The sequence below is a fragment of the Frieseomelitta varia genome, unplaced genomic scaffold (assembly GCF_011392965.1).
Source record: "Frieseomelitta varia isolate USP_RPSP 00005682 unplaced genomic scaffold, Fvar_1.2 scaffold_392, whole genome shotgun sequence".
Lineage (NCBI taxonomy): Eukaryota > Metazoa > Arthropoda > Insecta > Hymenoptera > Apidae > Frieseomelitta > Frieseomelitta varia.
Window position 1 is genome coordinate 25,445 of NW_025110137.1, and position 25,144 is coordinate 50,588.

The following is a 25,144-nucleotide window of genomic DNA, read 5'->3' on the forward strand; positions in this document are numbered from 1 at the left end:
AAAAACACGGGGCACGTTTGAAACGGAAATTCTATTATTAAAACTTTGCAGAACGGCGAGGGCGGAATATCGATAAATACCGGCAACAACGAGAAACAAAAACAATTTCTCTTTTTCGTTGGAAATAACGCTCCCATTATTTAATTGCGAGTTTTTCTTTTTTTTTTTTCAATAAAATGACACTGTTGGAAATATCCGAGTGAAAAATGCTTTGGTATCATTTGTTTGTGCACGGTTTTTATTATTCGACAGGTAGCAAATTACCTGAATATCTTTACCGAATGTTATTACCATTCAATATATATATATATTTTTTTTCTTTTATCAAAATTCCTCTCGTGCCCGGCGCAATTATTCAAACGCTCACGCAATCCTAACACGTCGATTTACCCTTCGATCCGAAGATTCCGGCAAACTCGCTCAAAGACAAAGCACGTAAGAGTATGTAAATCCCGCGAAGTAGATTACTAGCTCAGAGGGGCACGGTTTCCCATCGGCTCTGTCGATCGACGGAGGAAGAGACCGAGAGAAAGACAGAGAGATAAGTCGAGAGAGAGAGAGAGAGAGAGAGAGAGAGACAAGGAGAAAGAGGGAGTCAATTTCATCGGGCACGGAAACTTTAATTTCAATCGAACTTGCCGACAGAATAATAATAATACTAAAACCAGCACTCTCGTAACCCACCAAACAGCGTAGGGGTGGGCCATTAAAAATCAACCTCGCCAACGAGACTTGGGGGATCGTTAACGTAGTGGAACGCCGCGGAAGCATATCGCGTTCCTCGATGGGGGATGCAGACTACGAACGGGAGGAAAGTAAGAAGAAGGCGTCTTCGGCGACAATACCATTGGAATACGAGGCGAATGAAAGAACAGCTTCGACGATTCGATTTCCATGTCGGCAGGCGTAGCATCCTCAGTGTACGCGTACCGCTAGCTGGCCGGTTCTCTCTCGCAGCAAGAAATACCTCCGGAACACAGGGGCTGCCGGCGGCCATGTTTGTGGCAACGTCGGCGCCGGTTTCCCGAATCCCCGAAACACCCTATTGATTGCTCCACGAGTCTCGCAGAACCGAGCTGGTACACCGGTCACCTCCTGTTCCTCCCGCTATAGTTCTCTCTCTCTCTCTCTCTCTCTCTCTTCCTCCGTTCGTCTATCTCTCTATCCATCTCTGTTCCTCCGGTCCTCCATTCCACACTCCCATCCCAGTCTAGCTGTTCCTCTCTCTTTCTCTCTCTCTCTCTCTCTCTCTCTCTCTCTTTTCTCCATCTACCTTCACTGGCAGCATTAGGAATGGCGAACACGCCGCCGTGCAGAGGCTACGTGAGCCGCATGCGACCACCCCCGCCCCCAACCACCACCCATCCTTCCCTCGTCTATGTCATGCTTGGTGCCAGCCAGTATGGCCGCCAACTCATACAACCTTCTCCTCTTTTCCTCCCTTGACCTCTCCCTCCTTTTCTTTCTCTCCTCTCTCTCTCTCTCTCTCTCTCTCGTCCTTATCCACCTCCTCTTCTTTCTTTTTTTTTTTTCCAAGCCACGCTACTTCGCCTCTTTTTCCTCTTCTCCTCGTCTGTTCTCCTCTTTTTCACCATTCGCCGTGGCCACCTCCGCCACCGACTTCGTCTCTTCGCCCTCCCGTTCCTCTTCATCGAACTTCTCCTTTTTCCACGGGGCCGTGTTCCCTCGGTGTGTGTGCTGCTATCTTTGCCCTTCCGGCTCGCGCATACGTGCCAGCCTCACGTGCATGCCTGTGTCTTATATGTCTTCCGCTTCATTTCACCCAACCCCGCGCTGCTACCACCTATCTTTCCTACGTCTCGGCTTCGTTCGTTCGTTCGTTCGTTCGTTCGTTCGTTCGTTCGTTCGTCTTTTGCTTCCTCTCCCTTCCTACCTTTCTCTTATTCTCTCTTTCTCGCCCTCTCTCTCTGACTTCATCCCTGCGAGCACGACTCTCGCTCGCGTCCAGGTTCCATCAACATCCCCGCGAACGAGTCACGTTTACAACGACGATTCGTAAGGGAACGTACAAGTTGGCTACACACTCACCTGTGAGAGTCCAAGGTAAATTGAGACGGTCTCGGATATGTACAGGAACCGTCCATCAGCGGCGACCGCCATCGCGAACCCGTCCAGCGACTGAAACGGAAAATATGAGTGCAATCGCTCTTCAGCCTCTTTCCATCTCCTTCCTCTTTTCGTCTCTCTTTACTCTTTTCTCCTTTTTCTTTTTTCTTTTTTTTTTTTTTTTCTTTTTCGTCGGGGCCATCCCCAGTTACCTCGTGATCACTTCCAGCCCCCTCCCCCCCGCTGTCAGTTTTCGCGATAACCGCGTCTTTCTCGGAATTTCCTCTAACGACGATTCTGTCGGTATTTTTTTTATTTTCTTTGATAAATTTCTCAATTCCGGCCTTAACGAAAGCTTCGTTTCATCATCAAAACGAGAAATTAATCGGGAGAGGTTGAAAAGGAATTATATACATATGTTCTCGTTAATTTTCTTTTCTTTTTTTTTTTTAAGTTGCAAGTTATAATAGACGAAAATAGTCCCAATACTGGGAACAGCTGTTAAACTAGAAATTTATCTTTCTCGTTTTAATTATAATTCCATGATATTTCATAATGTTAGTATACTGCGAATTTTTATGAATTTTCGAGAGACTTGAAACTTGGACAAAAAAAATGTACGAAGTGTCTGAAGTATAGTATTTGTTGTAATTGGACTGCGGATTTTTATTTAAAGCTGCAAGATTTGCAAAAATGCACAGATTGTGCAACAATATGTAAAATATCCAAAGAAGATTATTAATTATAATTCCATGGAAGAAACAGTCTTCCATCCAAGTTTCATTTCGTCAATGGTGTTTATGAAAATTTAAAAATGCAATGCAAGAAACTGCGGTTACAATTTTTAATCGATAAAGCAACTATCTATTTAGATTTTAGCTTTTTGATTACATTTATACACATTCGCAATATACTTACATTCTGTTTTCTGCTGTTATCGTACTTTGATTCTATCATTATTCTATTTTATTAGAGGAAATTCCTACAGATCAATGTCGTATGGTTTTCTTGAAATATACATTTTATATAAATATTAATATTAACGAAGATTACAAATTTTTATGCACTTGTTCAGAAATTCAAAAATACAGAGAATGCATATTAAAAAAATATACATAGGTAAACTAAGTCTTTGATTAAATGAAAATCAACAACAATATGAGTATGTATAAAAATTCAATCTATTGATAAGCAATTGATTTACTGATTTAGTGAAAATTCACAGAACATTCATGGGGCTGGAAGTAATTTTCAGAGTTTTATTCCTCGAATCGCTGGACAATTTTCTTCAAAATTATTCTAAATTCAGTCACTATGCTTGATGCAAGATCTTGTTTTCTATTGTAAATAATTTTAGAGTACTTTTATTGTAAATAGTTTTGAATCTCTAATGTAATTAGTTACATTCCCCTGTCGTCGATGGATAAAGTTCCTTTTATTGTAAATAACTTTAAAATAAATATCCCTCGTATAAATAAAATCAGTTACTTTGCAAAAACAATGATGTGAAAATTTTTCTACTATAATCTCCGAGTTCTGATCAAGCCATTTTACTTTGTGAACCATTGTAGTAAAATCTTTTTCCAAGTCATTGATAAGATTAGTTACACATGAGATTTCTTTCATTTATTTATCGTAAACAGTTTTGAAATTCCAATAAGGTCAGCCAGTTTGAAATTGATGCGAGATCTTTCATTACTGGCGGTAACTTTTTTTTTTTTTAGTTTTCGAAACGTGATTCGAATGCAAAATTGTACTTACCTGGAGTATATGGGTACCCTGATGTACGTCGAAATGGTCCATCGCGGCGGATGCTGATGACCTAACTCGATTCGCACCTGGAATCAGAAACATACCGAAGGTTTCAACGTGGATTCAGTTTGTCCAACGTGTTTTTCCATTCGAATCGCCACGGCGATCGTTCAAAGCGATCTAACATCCTTCTGTCTTTCATCGAGTTAAGTTTAGACGCTTTCGTAAAGAATATGACAGATCCATAGTGATCGTGTAACGATATCGTGTGTTAAACAGAGATTTGTATTCGACAGCCGGCATCGAATTGCATATTGCTGTGTATATAACTAACGCTGAATAGTAATGAACAAACGGAACTCGAGGAATCAACATTCCGCGGCAGTTCCTCTCCATCATTCATTTCTAACAGGAATCTCATTGAAAGATAAAGAAAAATGACGTTGATTTTTAATAAACAATTGTTTCACGGATAAAGCATCGTTGACAACGTTTGTATTGATATATTCGTGCATTTTTAATCCTTTATGCTCGGATATTTATATTAGACTTTTCTGTTATTTGATGATCGATATATCGTAAACGTGTATGGAGAAGGGGAAAAGAAATTTTCTAATAATTTAATGTATAGTAGATTATAATAATTTTAATTTAATACAATATAATAATTTAATTTAATATAATATAATAATTTTAATTTAATGTGTAGTAGATTATGTGAACCTTTATTTTTTGAATATTTTAGCGTTTGGAAATTATAAAATAGAATTTCTGCTAGATTTTCTAAATATTAGTAGATATTCCATTCTGATGATATAAATCCAATAATATTAAGATATTCGATTAGTATATATTTTGTTTTGACAATGTAAATTCAATTATAAATATTAAGATATTTAAAAAATATAAAATCACGTAACAAATTATGTTTATTCCTTTGACAATAATTTGAAGTTATTTCAACAATACTGAATTTCATAATTGTAAACTAAACAAAATTGTTATTAAACCTGTCTCATCATCATTATTATTGTTAATGCAATTTTATGAAAATATATTCATAAATTTTATAAAAATTATTTAGAAAACCAAATTGACAACATTAAACATTGTTTACCAAGGATTAAGGTGATAAATTTATTTAGAAAACCAAGTTGACAACATTAAACATTGTTTACCAAGGATTAAGGTGATAAATTGGAAAAAAAGTCGTTTTTCATATTTTAGATTCACAAATGTTCATTTTACATTTCTGTTTGAGCGCCATAAGGAGTTATTGTCGCGTTGAATCTAAGCATTTGTGTAAAACGTGTAGAGTTTTGTACAAATACAATAAAAAGACAGCATGAAGTCTTTGACTCGATATGAAGATCATGAAGCTACTGAATAAAATCAACGACGCTCATGATCTTTACATTATTTTCTATTCAATCTTGTTTCTAGTCTTTTTCTGACAAATAATTTAATGAATTTTCAACGAACTCTAAGTTACACAATGAAGTATAAAAAATGAAGTTCGATAACATTAATTGATGGCAAAGAATTGTTACGTTAGTGCAATGCTTGTCCTTGATAAATTAATAAAAAAATACGACGTAACAAAAGAAGAAAAGCAAATTAGCACATATTAAAACGAAGAAATTATTCAAATTCCAAAAAAAAAAATATACCTATAGTAGCTAAATCCACAAAATTTCTATAGTGATAGAATCATTTTAAACATGTGTTTAGTAAACATTTAGATAAGTAAAACATTCAATTCTCATATTATGTTCATCTCTATCCTCATTATCAATTATTCTAATCAGCAGCGACAGATTTAACCCTTGTTGAACCTGAAGCTAATAGCCATTGGGACTTTCATTTTCAGATCCATGAGCTAAAGCAAATAACAGTTAATCTTGCAAAACCTTCATTACAAAATTTTATTTACTGCATGTAATTGTAACGTAAAGAATACACACTGTAAATACATCTACATTTATAAGAATATAGACGAATATTGATTTTCATCATACGACAATGATCTAGTGTATATTATATTGTTCGTAGTTAACAGAATAGTTAAAAACTTCAGTCGTGTCTCGAGTTCTTCTACACTTATTTTTCATTATTGACACTTTGGAGGCAGTTTTCTCTGCTTTGCAAGCAGTAATTGCCAAATATATATCGATTCGACGAGCATTTAGTCTAAAACTTTTATTTTTGCATACTAATAAATAGAATATGCCTTGCGTGATTCCAACAATCGTTTAATCATTTTTTCGGGGGCAATTGTTTCAGAGTGCGACAAATACACATATATTATATATTTGTATATTTGTATATTTGTATATTTGTATATTTGTATATTTGTGTATTTGTGTATTTGTATATTTGTATATTTGTATATATTTGTATATTTGTGTATTTGTATATTTGTATATATTTGTATATTTGTATATTTGTATATATTTGTATATATATGTATATTTGTATATTTGTATATTTGTATATATTTGTATATATTTGTATACTTGTGTATTTGTGTATTTGTATATTTGTATATATTTGTATATTTGTATATTTGTATATATTTGTATATATATGTATTTTTGTACATATTTGTATACTTGTGTATTTGTATATTTGTATATATTTGTATATTTGTATATTTGTATATATTTATATATATGTATATTTGTATATTTGTATATTTGTATATTTGTATATATTTGTATATTTGTACATTTGTACATTTGTACATTCGTACATTTGTACATTCGTACATTTGTACATTTGTACATTTTTACATTTGTATTTATATATTTTGCATGTGCAAAGACATATAAAATATCCACAGAGGAACAACAGTATATAGCAGAAACTTTCTTCAATCACGTTTACAAAAAAGCTTGAAAAATGCATAGAAGATTAGTCGTTAGCGTTCGCCCCTGCTTTTCCAGCAACCCCCAACGAAGAATCCCGATGGACGGGTCAGCAAAGAGTTAATAAAGACGTTTGCCCGGTCGAATTGATTGACGTCCACGTCCATCGTACGCTACCTCCGGTTTATTCTGACCATTGTGACTCATCCGTGAGTTCAACCCCCCCCTCTGAGAAGATAGCCACCGAACCGATGCCACCGGTGACCCCTTTGCGTCTTCCTTTTCTCCCCTCGTTTAACAAACAAGACGTTCTCGCTTCTTCTTCTGCCCGTAATAATAAACTCCCACCCACACTCTCTCTCTCTCTTTCTCTCTCTCTCAGGGACGTCGTAATGAAAGACTTAGAAGACTCGATCAAACTCGACGCGAACCGCTTAATCTGTTAAGCCCCACGGAGCAGCGGACGAGTCCAAGCGGGCTGGCTAACTGGCCGAATTGATCAGCCTCTGGCTTTCGCTATTTCGGTCAACAAGTTCGTTCTGATATCCCGGATCCCCCGAATAATCCGACGGGACCTCTCGCCTGTTCCGACGAAAACGTTTCCCGTCAGCGCAGCGACGACAACCGATTCGTTTTCCACGACTTATTGGATGAATACCGATTAAGGGATCGGGAGAGTTTGAAATTTTTAAAAAATCGACTTCTTTTTTTTGTTTGTTTGTTTGTTTTGAATGGTAGTTTGAAGTCTTGGAATTATGATGCGAATGGTGCTGGCCTTGAAAACGATTTATTTTGGGATGTAATAATAAATCTATGGATATAGAATAATTGAATTTGTATCACTGTTTGCAATTTTAAGCAGTAAAGTGTAAATCGCGTGGTTCAAATATTACTTTTGGTGAATGGTGAGTATTAGGGGACTTGGATTCAAATAAGAACTCTGAGCCGCGATATGTAAGTAAAGGATACATGTGAAAAATGACGTTCTGAAACTTTAAACGCGTTTCTCTCGAAACTAGATTTTTAGAAACGGTGTGCAAGATATCTCGGAATCTAACCAACCGATTACCGTGAAACTTGGTACGTATCTTTAGTGCAACATTTACTAGGGATTAACGATCGAACATTTTTTAATTGTTAACAATTTCGAAAATTATAAGCAAAAAACGTAGAAATTTTTGGCACAAATTCGATAGATCAGAAACAAGTAGCTGCTATTTTCATAATTTTCACAAATATGAAAAATGTTGGATCGTCAATACCTAGAGAATATTGTTTACTTTGCAACTTTTCTTTCCTTTTTGTTGCAGCTAATCCTGTTTGGCTGGAATCACGCACGCCGACAGGCAATGTAAAAAGAAGTTAAAAAGTTAAACCTTTCTTTTCTTCTTTTAATGTTGCTTTTTATAGTTCATGATGTGTTAAAATCACAAAAGCTCGCGTCAATAAAATACGTACTTTTGTTTTTTACTAGCTCTCCGAAGTATTCGTAATTTTTAGGCCCGTCGAACTGTCCTGCCCCCTTAAACTTGAAACGATCCGGGGTCCCCTTCGCGCAGGTTTTCCTCGTTTACACGGAATAATGGAATTTTTTTCGCCTTGGAGAGATTAATGGGGAGGGGGAGTGAGAATTGGATGGGTATTTGCAGCGAAACGAAAATTGGTTCTCATCAGTGATAAAAAAATTGCAGTTTCAAGCACGTTTGTTCGTACGGGAATCTTATATATCTCATACGGAGTGACAGAATTTTTTATTATTAGGTATATAATGTATATAATAATTTTTATTATTTTTATAATATTAATATTATAATATTACTATTATTATAATAATAAATATGTATTATATATAATATATAAATAATAATAAAAATATATATAATAATTTTTATAATATTAATATTATTATTATAATAAATATGTATTATATATAATATACAAATAATAATAAAAATATATATAATAATTTTTATTATTTTATATACATATTTTATTATTATATATATAATAATTTTTATTATTTTTATAATATTAATATTATAATATTACTATTATTATAATAATAAATATGTATTATATATANAAATAATAATAAAAATATATATAATAATTTTTATTATTTTATTATGTATATAATAATTTTTATTATTTTATTATGTATATAATAATTTTTATTATTTTATTATATACATAATAATTTTCATTATTTTTACAATATTAATATTATAGTATTACTATAATAATAATATTACTATTATAATAATAATTAATATATATTATATATAATATATAAATAATAATATATAACCTTCACATTACTTATATATATAATAACCATATACTTATATATATTAACCATATAATAACCATATATTACTATAATAATTAATTATATATATAATAACCGTGTTATAATAATTAATATATATTATATATAATATATAACCTTCACGTTACTTATATAAATAATAACCGTACAACAAATACATACAACATTCGACGGAGAAAAGTTAATTTAGGTCTGAAAGCTACCTGAACCTCATAATATTATGACAAGTATCTAAGGGAACGTTTTACCCGATTGTCCAGCACGGTGGCTCGCAGATATTTCCTTGGGGATGATGGAAAAATATCCGTGCTGCCGGCGTGATCAGTTTAGCAAAGATCAACCTTGGTAACGCGTTATTTTTCCGCGGCGACGAGTATTTCGAACGAACGACGTGCAGATGGACGTTTGTTATCGCGCGGAATTTACTTTACACGTTACGAGCTTCGTCTTCTAGAACAAAATGTGTAGAATGAGGGAATTTTCGCGCGACGAGACGGAACGTAAAAAATCAATTTCAAATTGTATTAGATAGCCCGGCCTCTAACTACGAAAGCTACGAAACCGCACGCTGTTTTGGAATGTTCCGCCAATTTAGATTGCTCTGCCAACTTCTCGACGCTTTAACGAGGCAACGACGGACTCGTATTCGCGTTTGTAAATGAAATCACCGTCCACATGTTATCCGTGTGGTTCTCGTGTTGCTGTAGAAAATCGGCGGAGAGATTGAAAATTTTCAATTTGACGCGAGACACGGAGGAAATCCTTCGTATCGTTTCCCGAGTGATTTTCCGTCGTCGATAGTTCCCACGACAATGTCAGACTGTTCTTGTTTAACGTTGAATTTTTCAATAATGGACTTTCAGTAAACCTTTTTTTTTTGCTAATGAATTTGAATAAATTATAATAATAATTTTTTTCGAGCTTGTCTTCTCGTTCAATAATTCAAAATTACCACTTATTCCGTTTTGTACGCTTGTACACAGCCTTTCGTCAGTAAAAAGAACTAAAGATCGAACTAAAAGATTGAGATTTTTGATTTTTGTTGTCAAATGTCCAGCGAAGTTTGCCATTTGCAAACTAAAGAAATCTTCGACTTTCCAAGCAATTCTTTGAATTCTTCTTGAAGAAATCTTTATCCCTCTCAAGGAGACTGATACACACGTTTAGTTTTTTTTTTTTTTTTTAAATTAAAATCATTCTAAGTGGAGAAAAATTAAAATCTGTCGGAAAAACTATTCGCAACAGAATCTCTCAGCGATGAACAGAAGAAAACTCGTCGTACGACAGCACTGATAATATTTCACTCTACTTGATAATCACTGCTTTTTAAATATTGTAACGTTGCCTGTTGACTATATTTGTTGTTCTTTCCAATTTTTTCTTGGCTCATTGAATTGCTGCCGACACGAAACGAACGAAACCCAATCAAACAAAAGAATGAAATAATTTTTTTGGCACTTTAAAAAAGAAGTTAACATTAATCTGAAACATAGAGTATCATCATTATTATTCTTATTAAACGTTTCTCGAAGAATTGCTCGACATCATTCGCTCGCTATTGTTCCAAAACAAACGTTCAAATAAATTAATTATGATATTATATTAGTTATATAATTATTAAATTAAATTTTTAATTTACAAAATTAATGTTTTATTAAACTATATATACTATTGATCAAAAAAAATTTATTTTAATTATCTATAATTCCCAAAATTATTATTTTTTTTAAACTATTTTTTGAAAATAATATAAATATATAAAAATTATTAAAAATAAATTAATATATTTAATTCTTTAATTAAATATAAATAAATTAAATAATATAAAATTAAAATTAATAATTCTATTCAACATATATATATATATATATATTAAATAATCATATCGAATACGAGCTAAAACACCACGAACTATTACTAATATAAATAAATTTATTATAAAAAATAAATTAAATATAATATTTCAATAATTAAAACCATAAAAAATTATTAATAAAATTATACTTGTAAATAATAAATTTATATATTCTGATAAAAAAATATAAATAAATAATCTTCTATAATATTCCAAATTAAATCCTGAAACTAATACCTTTATCATTATCTCCTCTCGAGGTTAACTTGAAAATCTATCGCCAGTTTTCTCCAACCGATCTCCCTCTTGGAGAATTCTTTAAAATCACTATTACTCCAACCTAACCCTTTCCATCCGATAAAACAAAGAGAAACAATTGCCCCCGCGATAGAAAGAAACGGCTAAGAAGCTACCCTAAAAAGAAGAAGAAAAAAAAAAAAAAAAGAACGAAGAAAGAGGCAGAGGGAAGAAAGAAAATAAATCAACCGACGTGTCTGGAAATCTTTAACGCATTTTACTTCGTTAAGTCGAGAGGTCTCTCGTTCCAGTTGTGGCAGTGACATGCGGCGAGGGGTGAAACCGGGGTGAAGCCGCCGCCGTTGGATTTAGCTTGACGAGGAGCTGCGGCTGCGATGCGCGGACGATGCGTAACTCGATTTCGTTAGTTTAGTTACATTGGCGGTTGGTAACGCGAGGCCCCGACGCAGGGGTCGCCGTGATTAGATTTCCATGTAGGTAGTGGAGGCAGCTACCTAAGCCTTTATATGTACGCGCAGCCTCCCGTTTCACCCTCTTCACCTTCCACCGCTAATGCTTCCATCTCTCTCTGTCTTCCAAACGACAAATATTAACTCAACCCAAAGCCATCACCCCCTCGATTTGCGAAAGTAGCGCCGATGAATAAGTGAATTCCTGTCGGCGGCCTTATCTCTGCCTCGTTGCAGCGCGCGTGGAATTTTTTTTTCTTTTGGAGGATCAAGGTTGATAGGTTTTTGTGGAACATAGTGGATCACGATTGATGACCAGGTTTTTTTTTTGAGGGGGGGGGGGGAGAGAATTGTGGTATTGGGTGATTGGCAATAAAGGGGTGGATCGAGTGGTTATTGTTTCTTTTGAAGAAGTATCGTTGCCAGAAATTGAGAGAAGATTTATGCAGATTTCTTAGGTACGTGATATTGGATTATGTTTGTAATGATTATGGGTTGTGTGTTGTGATAAAAGTCAGCTTGATTCTTCAAGTTGGAGATGAAATTCATATTACACGTAATGTGTTTCAATGTATATGTCAAAATAAAGTGTTGGTCATTTATGAAGTGAATTTTAAAATGAGAAGTTATCAATAGTATTTATCATCTTGTGAGCATAATTCTGAAACAAACGTCTCTGAATTTTAAAACGCGACAAAACAAATGCAAATGTAATAAAATGTTTGAACATTGATTATTATAAATAAATTTCTTAAATTATCTACAAATCGAAAAGTAAATGCAAATATGCATTATGCGTAAAGCAAAATATTTTAATTGATAAATAACTCTTAAAGAAAATATCATATAAAAGCATTATTATCTATTATGAAAGTTATTAAGGAAATCAGAAGAAAAAGAGTTGATAATTTCATCCCCCTTTTCTGTAATTTCAACATGGAACATAAATTTCTCAAATTCATTAAATACTAAATATAAATGTAAGTTATGTATAAAATAATTCATCATTATATTGATATAGTAATTAATTATTATTTACTGAAGAAGATGTTAAAGAAAGAGATTCAATTTAAATAATCTATTTCTTTTTTCTGTAATTCCTACAACAAACATATGAAGTTTTCTCAAATTTATATAACGTCAAAAAAAAAAACCAATGAAAATTAAATACAAAATAATGGCAAAATATTAAAATAAAGTAGCTTTAGCATCCACTAAAGAAATTGTAAAAAGAAAATAAATTAACTTCTTATCTTACAATATCGAATCATTGTTTCGATTCAAATGAAAAGATAAACTCTAGTTTTATGGAACTTGAATTCAAATTTGAGAATCAATAAATATAAATTATATGTATAACGTTTCAATACTTTTCCAATACGATGTAAATGAATTAAAACGACGCTTACGTGAGAAGATTGAAAATAAAAGATAATGATAAATGGTTCAGTAATCAAAATTCACCTCTACTTTTTTTACACAACCCACAAAAGTACAAAACAAACTTCCCTGGTCTGTCAAATATCAAAAACACAACTTGAAAAAAATTTCTTCCCATCTGAGACCTGGCATTATATAAATAATATTTCACACGTTCCATGTATACTTCAATTTTCGATCAATCTAGATTTTGAACATTTCAATAAACGTCTCCAATCAAACGTAAAAAGGAAGAAAGCAAGTTGAAAAATCTCCTTCTATCTGAAACTTGTTTCATATACAGTTCAACGTTTGATCAATATTTTTAGACATGTTCCACGTATATATAATTCCAGCTTCACTGACAGGGACGAACGGAGTTGTCCCCCGGCATTTCCAATGTCTCGGGGGCGAAAAGATGTCCGCGGCCCTCCCATTTCCGTTAAATGAACCACGAAAATGAAGAAAGCCAATGGCGATGGTATCGCTCGATTATAGCCGACAATTCTCTATTACTATGTATCTCGTGAATCTCGTAGCGGCTGCGTGGTCACTCTCCAGTTATAAAGGATATCGCCGGGCTCGATCTATTGCCGGCTCGCTTGCGCGAATTCTTAAGAAGGCCTTTGTCCAGTTAATTCGATACCGGTGTACCGTGAATTTCCATCGAAATTCAACGATCTCACGATCGGCCAACGATATCGCCCCGATTCGAGCAACACCGGTACCATTGCAATTAATTCGCGACGACGCGATGTCCCTTGTCCCTCTGATAAGACGCGTGGAATTTTCTCGCAAACAGCTTCATTCGCCTGTTCGTCCCTCTTGTTTTGTTAAATCGGTGCAGTTTTTATATATTTTTCGTCGAATGTAATTTGCCAATGTTAGTGCTTTATATATTTCAATAGAATATAATTCGTATTTATACATTTATGTATTTATATATTGATTTATATTTATATATTTGTATATCAGTTTTTATATATTAAGTTTGTATATTTATATTATTAATTTATATATTATATAATAATTTTATATAATATTATAATTATGTAATATTATTATTTATATTTATATATTATATAACATTAATGTAACATTAGCATATCAATTTGTATATTAAGTTTGTATAGTTATACATTTATATATTATATAATAATTTTATATAATATTATAATTATGTAATTATTATAATTATAAAATTGTATAATATTATTTATATTTATATCTTATATAACATTAATGTAACATTAACATATTAATTTATATATTAAGTTTGTATATTTATACATTTATATATTATATAATAATTTTATAAAATATTATAATTATGTAATTATTATAATTACAAAATTATATAATATTATTATTTATATTTATATATTAAGTTTATATATTTGTATACTATATAACATTAATATAACATTAACATATCAATTTAGATATTAAGTTTGTATATTTATACATTTATATGTTATATAATAATTTTATGTAATATTATAATTATGTAATTATTATGATTACAAAATTATATAATATTATTATTAATATTATTATTTATATTTATATGTTAAGTTTATACAGTTATATATTATATAACATTATTATTATATTATATAATAATTTTATATAATACTATAATTATAAAATTATATAATATTATTATATTTATATGTTAATTTTGCAATTTATGTATTTTAGATTAGAAATATAAATCCACAAGCGTTAGAATAATTTATTTTAGATTGAATTACTATCGCAATTGAAAAAAAGTGGAAGTACATTTTTCTTAATGACAGATTGATTTTGCAACGAGTTTCACTTTCTCCCATGCTTTCACCCTGAAGGACAGATTTTACCGCGCGACTACACGCTCGTCGATCTTCAATGACTCCCCTACCAGGGTTAAATACTGATCCATCAGCAGATATCACCAACAGATACACTTTCTAATAAGCAGGGGTTCCAATCATCTGTGTTGTTTCCACGTTGAAGCTCCTTTGCAAAGAGAGGGTAAAAGAGTATCTTTTTTTTTTTTCGGGGACAGCGATCGCGATTCTTCCCCCTCGAGAACAATCGATAATATTTAATTAAACTACCTAAGCCAGTGATGTAATTTTCTACTATCTTGTTTTAATAGGACAATGTTTTAACTTGATACTAATGCAAAGATGGTTGACAGACGAGTTGACAATTTATAAAAATAAAATAAAAATATCGCGACAATTATTTCCTTATTTCAGAGGGATCATCTAGGGATTTTAATTACTACGTTACGTTAACGCAATGAACGTTAATTTCATTTGCAGTTCTTTTCGTTTATTTTCATTTATTTTCATTCATTTTCATTCTATGGTTCATCATAGGGGGTTGTAAAAAGAAATTTCAAGCATTTGCTTAATATTCTGTTTTTATTATTGTCATCAGCTTGGATTTTATATTTTGAATTTTATGAAATTTTCAGAAATTGAAATATTTGTGATGTTTTGATAAATTATTGCTTAATCTTAAGGAACTCTAAACAACTTTAAACAACAGTTTAAAATCCACGCAGTTAATTAAAATTTAATCATGGAACTTTTAAAATCTAAAGAATTTCCAATTTTTAATTACATCTTAATGAATTCAAAAATGCGTCTCAGAAAAATAATGATCTTAAAAATTATGATTCTTTTCTCACCAATATTAAAATGTTGGAAAATTTCCAGTTTATTGTTTGAATATAGCATTGTTATGTCTCAATCACTAAACGTCTCAAATAAATAGAAAATTCTCATATTTCTTGAAACTCAAATTAATTCATTGTCAATGAAAATAATAACCAAATTATGGATTTTTACAGAAATGCTAAAATATAGATATGTATTTATAGATAAAGACATTTGTAGACAAAGTATTTAAAATGTGATTGAAGTTCCTACGCAATTGTTATAATATTCAGTGAATTTAAATTTCGTTTCTTCACTAGTATTTTTATTCATAACAATTCTGTATAAACATTTACAGTCCAACAGTATCTAACATTCACTAAAATAGTCAAAATGACCAATTTACAATTTCAAAAGAAATTATTATAGATATTTTATAGATACAAAACTATTTTTAAAAACTCAAATGAAAATTCCTCCTAAAAAAAATATATATAAATGAAGCTTTTATTTATTGTATTGTATAAAGTTTTTCTATTTTTCTATTTTTCTTTTTTCTTTAATGTCTCTGAATGGAAATTTTAAGCTTTGATTATTGGTGGTTCTGTTATTATAATATTATAAAAATAATTATATTATGTTTTATATTATAATGTTATAAAAATAATTATATTATGTTTTATATTATAATGTTATAAAAATAATTATATTATGTTTTATATTATAATGTTATAAAAATAATTATATTATGTTTTATATTATAATGTTATAAAAATAATTATATTATGTTTTATATTATAATGTTATAAAAATAATTATATTATGTTTTATATTATAATGTTATAAAAACAATTATATTATATTTTATATTACATTTTATATTATGTTATATTTTTATTTTATATTAATATTTATATTTTATATTATATTATATTATAATATTATTAATATAAAATATAATTATATTACATTTTATATTATAATATTATTAATTTATCTACTTTTTCTTCTCTTCTTACTTCAACGTCTCTGATCGATATTTTACGACTGAAGTTGTGTGTCGCGTGTTAACGAGCTATTTCGACCCGATTTGCGCTTCTTCTTAATAGAGCGTTCACACCTTACAAAATATCGTCGCAGTATCGACAAATTGTTAACGCGGCGGAGTATCAATAGGGTTAATAACGAGGTACTTACCTTTGCCAGACTTATTTGGCGGTGGCCCATCCCGATTCCATGGCGGGTCTCCGTGACCCGAGAACTCCCGAAGTTTGAGGTACGAGATGGTTAGCCTTATTATAGAGGCTTTGTCCAACTGGGAGGTAATAGCCGCCGGTAATGGCAGCATTTTCGCTAACTCGTAGAACTCGAAGTTCTCTTTCCCCCTTCGAGACCTGGCAGCGTCTCTGCTCTTCTCCTTGCGCAGCTCGAGGATGCTGTAACAGACAGAGAAGAAGAAACGGGAGAAGGTTAGACGAGCAGGAATCACGTGGCACGGATAAATCTAATTCTTTTTTGCTGTTTATCTCTTTTTTTCATTTTTCCTCGTGGCTTCGATCGTGTCAGAACGTTCGCTCACGAACGTGGAACGCAACGGATTTCAATTTCCTCGATTAGCGTGATTTTTTTGACTTTTATAAATTAATTTCAAATTAAATTAATATAATATAACTGTACTATATTTATTAATGTCATTGAAGATGCATGCGCGTGATCTTTTATTATTTCATTATATTTCTAATACCACAGAAGAAAATTTATTTTTACTTGTCGATTCAGTATAAATCGAGAATAAAACTTCAATTATTCAAATTGAAATAGCGTCGCAAGTCTACTTACGGATTGATATTGTGTTATTTACTTTAAAACCAATTGTATCGATATATTTGAAGCCTACGAAGCTTGTATCAATATTTCTGAATATACAGTGATAACTATATTTGTGATAGGTATAAACTATTCTATGTTATATCAGTTATCGTTGTACTGGGTTATCGTTCATTTCAGCAAAATAAATAAATTAAATTTATCACTATTGAAAGAACTAATTAATTGTTTGCGTCTGTAGTTTATTAGTTATAGATATAGTCTATTGAATAGTGATTTAAAAGACTTTCACAAATAAATTGAAATATTGATATGATATTAATAATAAGCAAACATTAAAATAATATTATCAATACTTTAATAAATTAATAAATTAATGCTAAAGTAATAAAAATGAAACGGTAACGTTTGTTTATAACTTCAAAAAAAAAACTATCTAAACAAAATCTACTAAATAATACTGTATGAAATTCATTTTATTCCATTAGTCTACTCTTTTACTATCTTAACATCAAAGTTTCATAGGTATATTAGTATTTAATATTGAAATCAGAGTAGTCATCAGTCAAGCTGAATAATTCATAATTTTTTAATCGAAATTTTATCATTTATGAAACGGTATATGTATAACTTTAAAGATTTGAATAACTTTTCATAAAACACTATATTATACTATTAATATAATATATTATAATTATAATACTATATATATTAATATTATATTACAATATTATTATACTATAATAGTATTATAGTATATATACTATACTATAATATACTATAATAGTATACTATAATATAGTATAGTATACTATATTAATGGTATACTATACTATAATATATACTATAATATAGTATAGTATCATAGATATATTATATAATATATATTACAATATAGTATAGTTTCATAGATATATTAGTATTTAATATTGAAATCAGAGTAATCATCAGTCAAACTGAATAATTCATAATTTTTTCATTGAAATTTTATCATTTATGAAACGATATATGTATAACTTTAAAGATTTGAATAACTTTTCATAAAACACTATATTATACTATTAATATAATATATTATAATTATAATACTATATATATTAATATTATATTACAATATTATTATACTATACTATACTATAATATATACTATAATATAGTATAGTATCATAAATATATCATATAATATATACTACAATATAGTATAGTTTCATAGATATATTAGTATTTAATATTGAAATCAGTCAAACTGAATAATTCATAATTTTTTTATCGAAATTTTATCATTTATGAAATGATATATGTATAACTTTAAAGATAATTTGAATAACTTTTCATAAAACACTATATTATACTATTAATATAATATATTATAATTATAATACTATATACATTAATATTATATTACAATATTATTATACTATAATATACCATAATAGTATACTATACTATTTATAATATAATAATATACTATACTATATATTAATATGATATTATAATATTACATAATATTAATAGTATATGAACATAATATTATATAGACAGATACAAGCTAATCGCCAACGATTCTAATGACAAGTATTCATTTTATATATGTTACTCTCACGGCAGAGAGACGACGTTTGATAAAACATCGAGTTTATTCCGTTTTCGTTTCTCTTTTATAACCGATGCCGCAGAATCCACGGTATAATTCTGTACGATGTTAGCGCGGTTGTTTCTACAAGTTTACGACAAATCGAAGCGCGTAACCGTCCACGCATTCGGAATCGAAACGAATCTTCGATTTCCTATCCGAAATTCAGCTACGCGCATATTCGTCGGTAGCCATAAGATATTCGTTTCGCGTAGCCCTTCCGCAAGGACTCCCGTATTTGATATGCCAGCAACGAATTAACCGGCAATCGCGTTATAATACAGCTATTGACCTAGAGTACGTAGCACCCTTTGGGTGACTTATTTTTCGATTCCACGGCAAGTTCACCCAAAGGTTAACGACGGGACTATACTACCGACAAGAAAGTATAATATTTGTACCAAACGAAGTTGAAGTGCAAGCTGCAAGGAAAACTTAATAATACAATAAAGAATACAAGCGTAATAAATTTTATTAACTTCTTGGTTGGCTGGAATGACGAGAATATTTCGCCCGAAATTGCAATATATTCACAGTTTTAAGTATACTGAGGTAGAACGCAGGCAAAGCGAATAATAAATTTGTTAAACTGCTTCGCAGTAATTTCTATCCAGTGATATCATAACGACGAATGTTCAGAAGGAAAGCGACGAATGTATTGTACACGGTGTTCTGGTCGCTCGTTATGGTCCGCAATCAGCTGCCAGCGCAACTGGTTAACGAAAAGCGTTGAATTTAGAAACTCGTTTCGTCTCTCGGCGTCGCGACACTGTAATTCTTAACAACTTTCATCTCGTTTTATTTCACTTTACGCCGGAAATAAACAAAAGTTTAAAAATTTAGGACGCAGTCGTCTCTAATTCGTTTGGTGGTATATTTAAAGTACTGCTTCGTATAGACGCTTATATCATATTTCAACCCTCGGAGAAACCGCAATTTGGATGGAATTTATTTCGCTCGTATATTTTGTTTATTCATATCCTTTGTAAATAAATTTTCTCAGGTTTAAGTATATTTAAATATACTTAACTTCTCGGTAATTTCGATCCAGTGATATCATACCGACGAGTTCAAAAAAAACCTATTCCTATCTATCTACGTGCTACAAATTAACATAAAAAATTTTATAACGATACATAAAGAACCAACGGGGATGAAAAGATTTTTCAGAATGGATAAAAATTCGCCACAAAAGATTTGTCAGCGAAATTTCATCCAGGGCGTGAACGTCGAAGAGGCATTAATCGTTGGTGGTTCCGTCAACTCGAATTGCCCCAACGTTGAAATGCCTGGCAATAATTAATTTCTAATAAAGCTACAGAAACAACTAATTATTTTCGTCGATTTGTCGACAGTTTGCAAATGGACAGGCGAGTATATAGGCGTGGCGGCGAGCGGCCGCGATCGCCAGATCGCAAACGCGCGGCAAAAGCGGCCACCCGCTCGGCTGGCATACATTATTCAAACGCTATCATGCCTGTGTTTGCTGACATGCCAGCCGAATGTATCTGGGTGAATGTCGACGTAACATTAACCACGCCCCGTGGACTGCCCCTCGATTCCGGTTTTGCATTTAAACATTAAACGCCGGCCAATGGGAATGTAATCCGCATTATTCGAAACCCGTTCCTCCCTCTACTCGTCACGGTCATTAACCTTTTGTCAACCAGGGAGCAATCGGTGGCCGTGTTCGCCGAACCAAAGACCTGTTCTGAACCGAGCGTTCGATCATGGTGAATTTATGCCGACGACGATACTATTTTCGCGCGGCGCACAGGGGGTGAGAATGGGTTTCGGTTCGAAATTATTATAATGGAGCGATAAAAATTGTCTTCAGAGGTGTCTCTTATTTTGTGCATACTATCTGTTATACTTGCTTGTTTCTAGGAAATTAATCTCTGTAAGAGTGAGCGTCAATTAGGGTTAAATTTCGTTAGCAACCCTCAACGATCCAAAAATGAGTAAATCTAGCGTAAAGGTTTTTAATTCAAGAGCTTTGTTTCTATTGGATATATTTTTGTGTTTGTTTTATGTATCTGTTATTTAATAGTGAATAGTATAATCAGAATATTTTGTATTTATTATATTTGGTTGACTTGCTTGTTTCTAGGAAATTAATCTCTATAAGAGTGAGCGTCAATTAGGGTTAAATTTCGTTAGCAACCTTCAACGATCTAAAAATGAGTAAATCTAGCGTAAAGATTTTAATTCAAGAGCTTTGTTTTTATTGGATATATTTTTGTGTTTGTTTTATGTATCTGTTATTTAGTAGTGAATAGTATAATCAGTAGAATATTTTGTATTTAGTATATTTGGTTGACTTGCTTGTTTCTAGGAAATTAATCTCTATAAGAGTGAGCGTCAATTAGGGTTAAATTTCGTTAGCAACCCTCAACGATCCAAAAATGAGTAAATCTAGCGTAAAGGTTTTTAATTCAAGAGCTTTGTTTCTATTGAATATATTTTTGTGTTTGTTTTATGTATGTGTTATTTAGTAGTGAATAGTATAGCCAGAAGAATATAGACTATAATAAATGTAGTGAGTAGATATGAAAGTTTAGAATGATACTGTCTTTTGATATTTTTTAACAAGTATATAATGTAAGAGTTGTTGCGTAAGTTTGTAAGTTTTTAAAATAGAGGTGACAAAATTATATTGTATTTAATTAATTAGTTATTTCTGCCTAACTTAGTTCAATTATCCGAATTAATGATATGTCTATCAATTTTTAGAAATGGAACCATATGTTCTTGCTGAAAAATTATTTTTTCAGAGATTAATATATACTACTATGTTACAATGACTGTTGCATTCCATAAGTAATTTTGGATTTAATTTCTATAGTTACAAATTGGAATAATTATTGACTAATAATTGGTTCGAATTATTGACTTTCTATTGTAACTGCATATTATTATATTGCACATGTCTTCTATACGTACACACTAATTAATTATGTCCAAATACCTATTTATATTAAATTTTGTATCATTTCGTATGCAAAAATTTCGTATTGCGATAATGAAACGTAAAGCTTAATGAAAAAAGTGCTCCATGAATTTTATTATAAGATCGTCTATTTCTTTTGTGTGAAATTGCAGATTGTACCTTTCTTTGTATAAAGTTTCTCATGTTTCAAACGAAATTATTATTGAAACAAAGATTTTAATCTTTTATCTTTCGTCTGCTCCTGGTTGAAACTGTAGTTAGTAATTAGGTGAAAACGTAAGATCTGTAGATCTAGATTATAAAAAAGACGTACTGAAGAAGTACTATAATGGATATTGACGATCAACGATCTGAATTGAAAGTAAATTACATGATTGAAATTATGTAAAGAAAATACGTGCGTCATGCATTTCGGTATTAAAGTGTTGCTGTGAAAGTGACTAAATTGCAATTTCATAATTTTATGAGGCACCGTGGCGGTTAAAATGAATTAAACATGGGGCGGTAATCCAATTCCAGCCTTGAATGATCCTTAACAACTACCTTGACACACATAACACTGAATATTTTCACGCGTTCGCCATCATTAATTTGTATTGCGTGATCGATCCGCTCTGTACCAACTACTGGAATTGGATGCACAATATATATACGGAATATATATGGAAATTTTCTTGAACAATTCAAGTTGTTAGAGATTAAAATTTGTTAGAGATTAGGAATAAGTTAAAGAGTGATTTTTTATGTTGGTTTAGCGATATTGAAATTATCAGAGAAAATACGCAACGAAATTTTTCAAAGTCAGAGTACTGAAGATTACGTAAAATTGAATTTTAAAAATCAGATCATCAGAAAATGCACAAAACTGAATTTTCTGAAGTTAAATTATCAAAAGATTTTTGAAAATCTAAAAATAAATTGTTCAACAATATGTATATATACACATAAAAATAAATAAATAAGTAAATAATATACATGTATAAAATTAATTAAAAATATATTGTTGAACAATATATATATATATACACACACACACAAAATATATATATATATATATGTGTGTGTGTATTATTGAATCTTTAGAAGTTAGATTGCAATCTATAAATGAACAATTGATAAAATTGAACATTTCAAAGCAAAAAAACTGTAACTGAATCTTTCAATTTATCTTCACTTCTTTTCCAAAATTGCAATAATTTTCGCAGTTTTAACTATATTTAAGTATAACCCAGGCAAAATGATAAATGTATTACTTTTTCAGCAACGTGCATACTGTATACGGTTTTTGGTCACTCGTTACGGTCCGCAGTCAGTTGCCGGCGCAAGCGGTTAATGAAGAACTCGAAGCATCGACGGTTTGAAGAAAAAAAAAAAAAAAAAAGGAAAAAAAAAAAAAGAACCCGCGGCAATTAAACGCGCCATTTAGCGAAGGCGGAAGGGTTGCAAACAAGATGGGATTTTTATTGTGCCGCTATCGCGCTTAACGGCTGTAAAACGAGGATCCCTCCCCCCCTTTTTTCGTTGATCGCGCGAACGCCATCCGGAACACGACGCAGCCCCATTACAACCGTCGCTGAAAAGTCGTAAAGGCCGGAAGGAAGGAAGAAGGGGGATGGAAAGACCATGCAGCCATTCGGTCACCGTCTTGTTTTCGCATTTTACAAGCGTTCCCACTACTTTCCACCGCACCCCCGGTGGACACAAACGCGGGAAGAAGCGTTCCTTCCTTTCTATCCTTGCTCCCACTGGGATAATCACGGACACCATTCCCCCTTTTCCATTCTCTCTCTCTCTCTCTCTCTCTCTCTAGATCTACAATATCTGTTCGCCGAAGCACGCGACGAATGAGAACACGAATTCGGAAACACGGTCGACCACGGTGGAAATTTCATTTGCCACGGGACGCCATCGTCGCGATTCTTTCTTCTCGTTTAGAGGAGGCCACCTCCGGTGGTAATTTAAAGTTTCACCAGAGGATGAGAGCGGGAGGGAGGGAGAGAGAGAGAGAGGGCCCTGGAAGTTTCTTTTTGAGAATAGGGGTGTAATTTGCAGTCGGTAGAGCAGGTTTGGGAAGGTATGGTGAAACGAGAGTTAAAGAGTGTTAAAAGTGGTTCTTTATGCCAGGGATTTATTGGATTTATTCTTAGATTGGCTGGTCTTCGATGTTGATTCGTGATTGTGCGAGGAAGAATTCGGCGAATTCAAGGAGACGCGAATTTGATGTATTATAATTAACAGACTGCGGATGTTCCGTGTGAAAATATATTTCGACGTGTAATTATTATTTTGCATATTATATTGCGCATGTTTCGCATGTTTTAATAAAAGCGTGTGCACATTATATGTTAAATATTTTTTTCGCATTTAATTACTATTGTATTATAGACGACTATGTGTATAATTAAAGAAGTTGTTATAAGCAAGTATTATGTACACAATGACAGTATTGTACAAATAAATACGCATTCGCATAATGCATAACGTTCCTTTTCAGCGTTCTAATTTTATCAAATTAACGTTAACTGATAAATATTAATAATTGAGTATTGTAAATATGAAAAACCTATAATATATTGTAATAATATAGAATAATCATGATAATTTGTACAATTTATATTAATATAATATACAATTTATATTAATATAATATAGTAATAATTTATTGTAATGTCAATTATGCACGAGTTGTTGAATTTCCTTTGTACTAGTTTAGATATGTACCATAACATATTATTTACAAATTCTTTATGTTTTTCGTGCTTATTTGCATATCTGTCACGAACATTTATATATTTCATATGATTTTTGTACATTTTACGTACATGAACATCCGCAATCTAATAATAATTGAGATTCCAATAAAGTATGTATATTTCGTTTCATCCCTCTTTCGTTCGTTTTTTATACAAAATCTCATGTTTCCACAAGCATATTTAATATCTGATTTTTCTATATATAACGTATAATTCCAAGTTGCAAATAATGTTCATTTTTAAATCCCTTAACAAGTAATACATTGCCTTCTGATTATTATACTGATTATTATTATTATACTATTATACGTCGATTATTATTATACTGATTATTCTA

General features: G+C 31.5%; 1 protein-coding gene across 6 annotated transcripts in view; it reads right to left on the reverse strand.

Moving 5' to 3' along the window:
- Positions 1–25,144, reverse strand: part of LOC122531340 (protein trachealess) — a 282,905-nt gene that overhangs the window by 8,343 nt on the left and 249,418 nt on the right. For all 6 annotated transcript variants that reach the window (XM_043659164.1, XM_043659163.1, XM_043659162.1 and 3 more), the window contains 3 exons: positions 16,842–17,080; positions 3,829–3,905; positions 2,050–2,139 (listed from right to left, as the gene is read on the reverse strand). In XM_043659164.1, the coding sequence (XP_043515099.1) occupies positions 2,050–2,139; positions 3,829–3,905; positions 16,842–17,080 (406 nt within the window). The remainder of the gene's footprint in view (positions 1–2,049; positions 2,140–3,828; positions 3,906–16,841; positions 17,081–25,144) is intronic.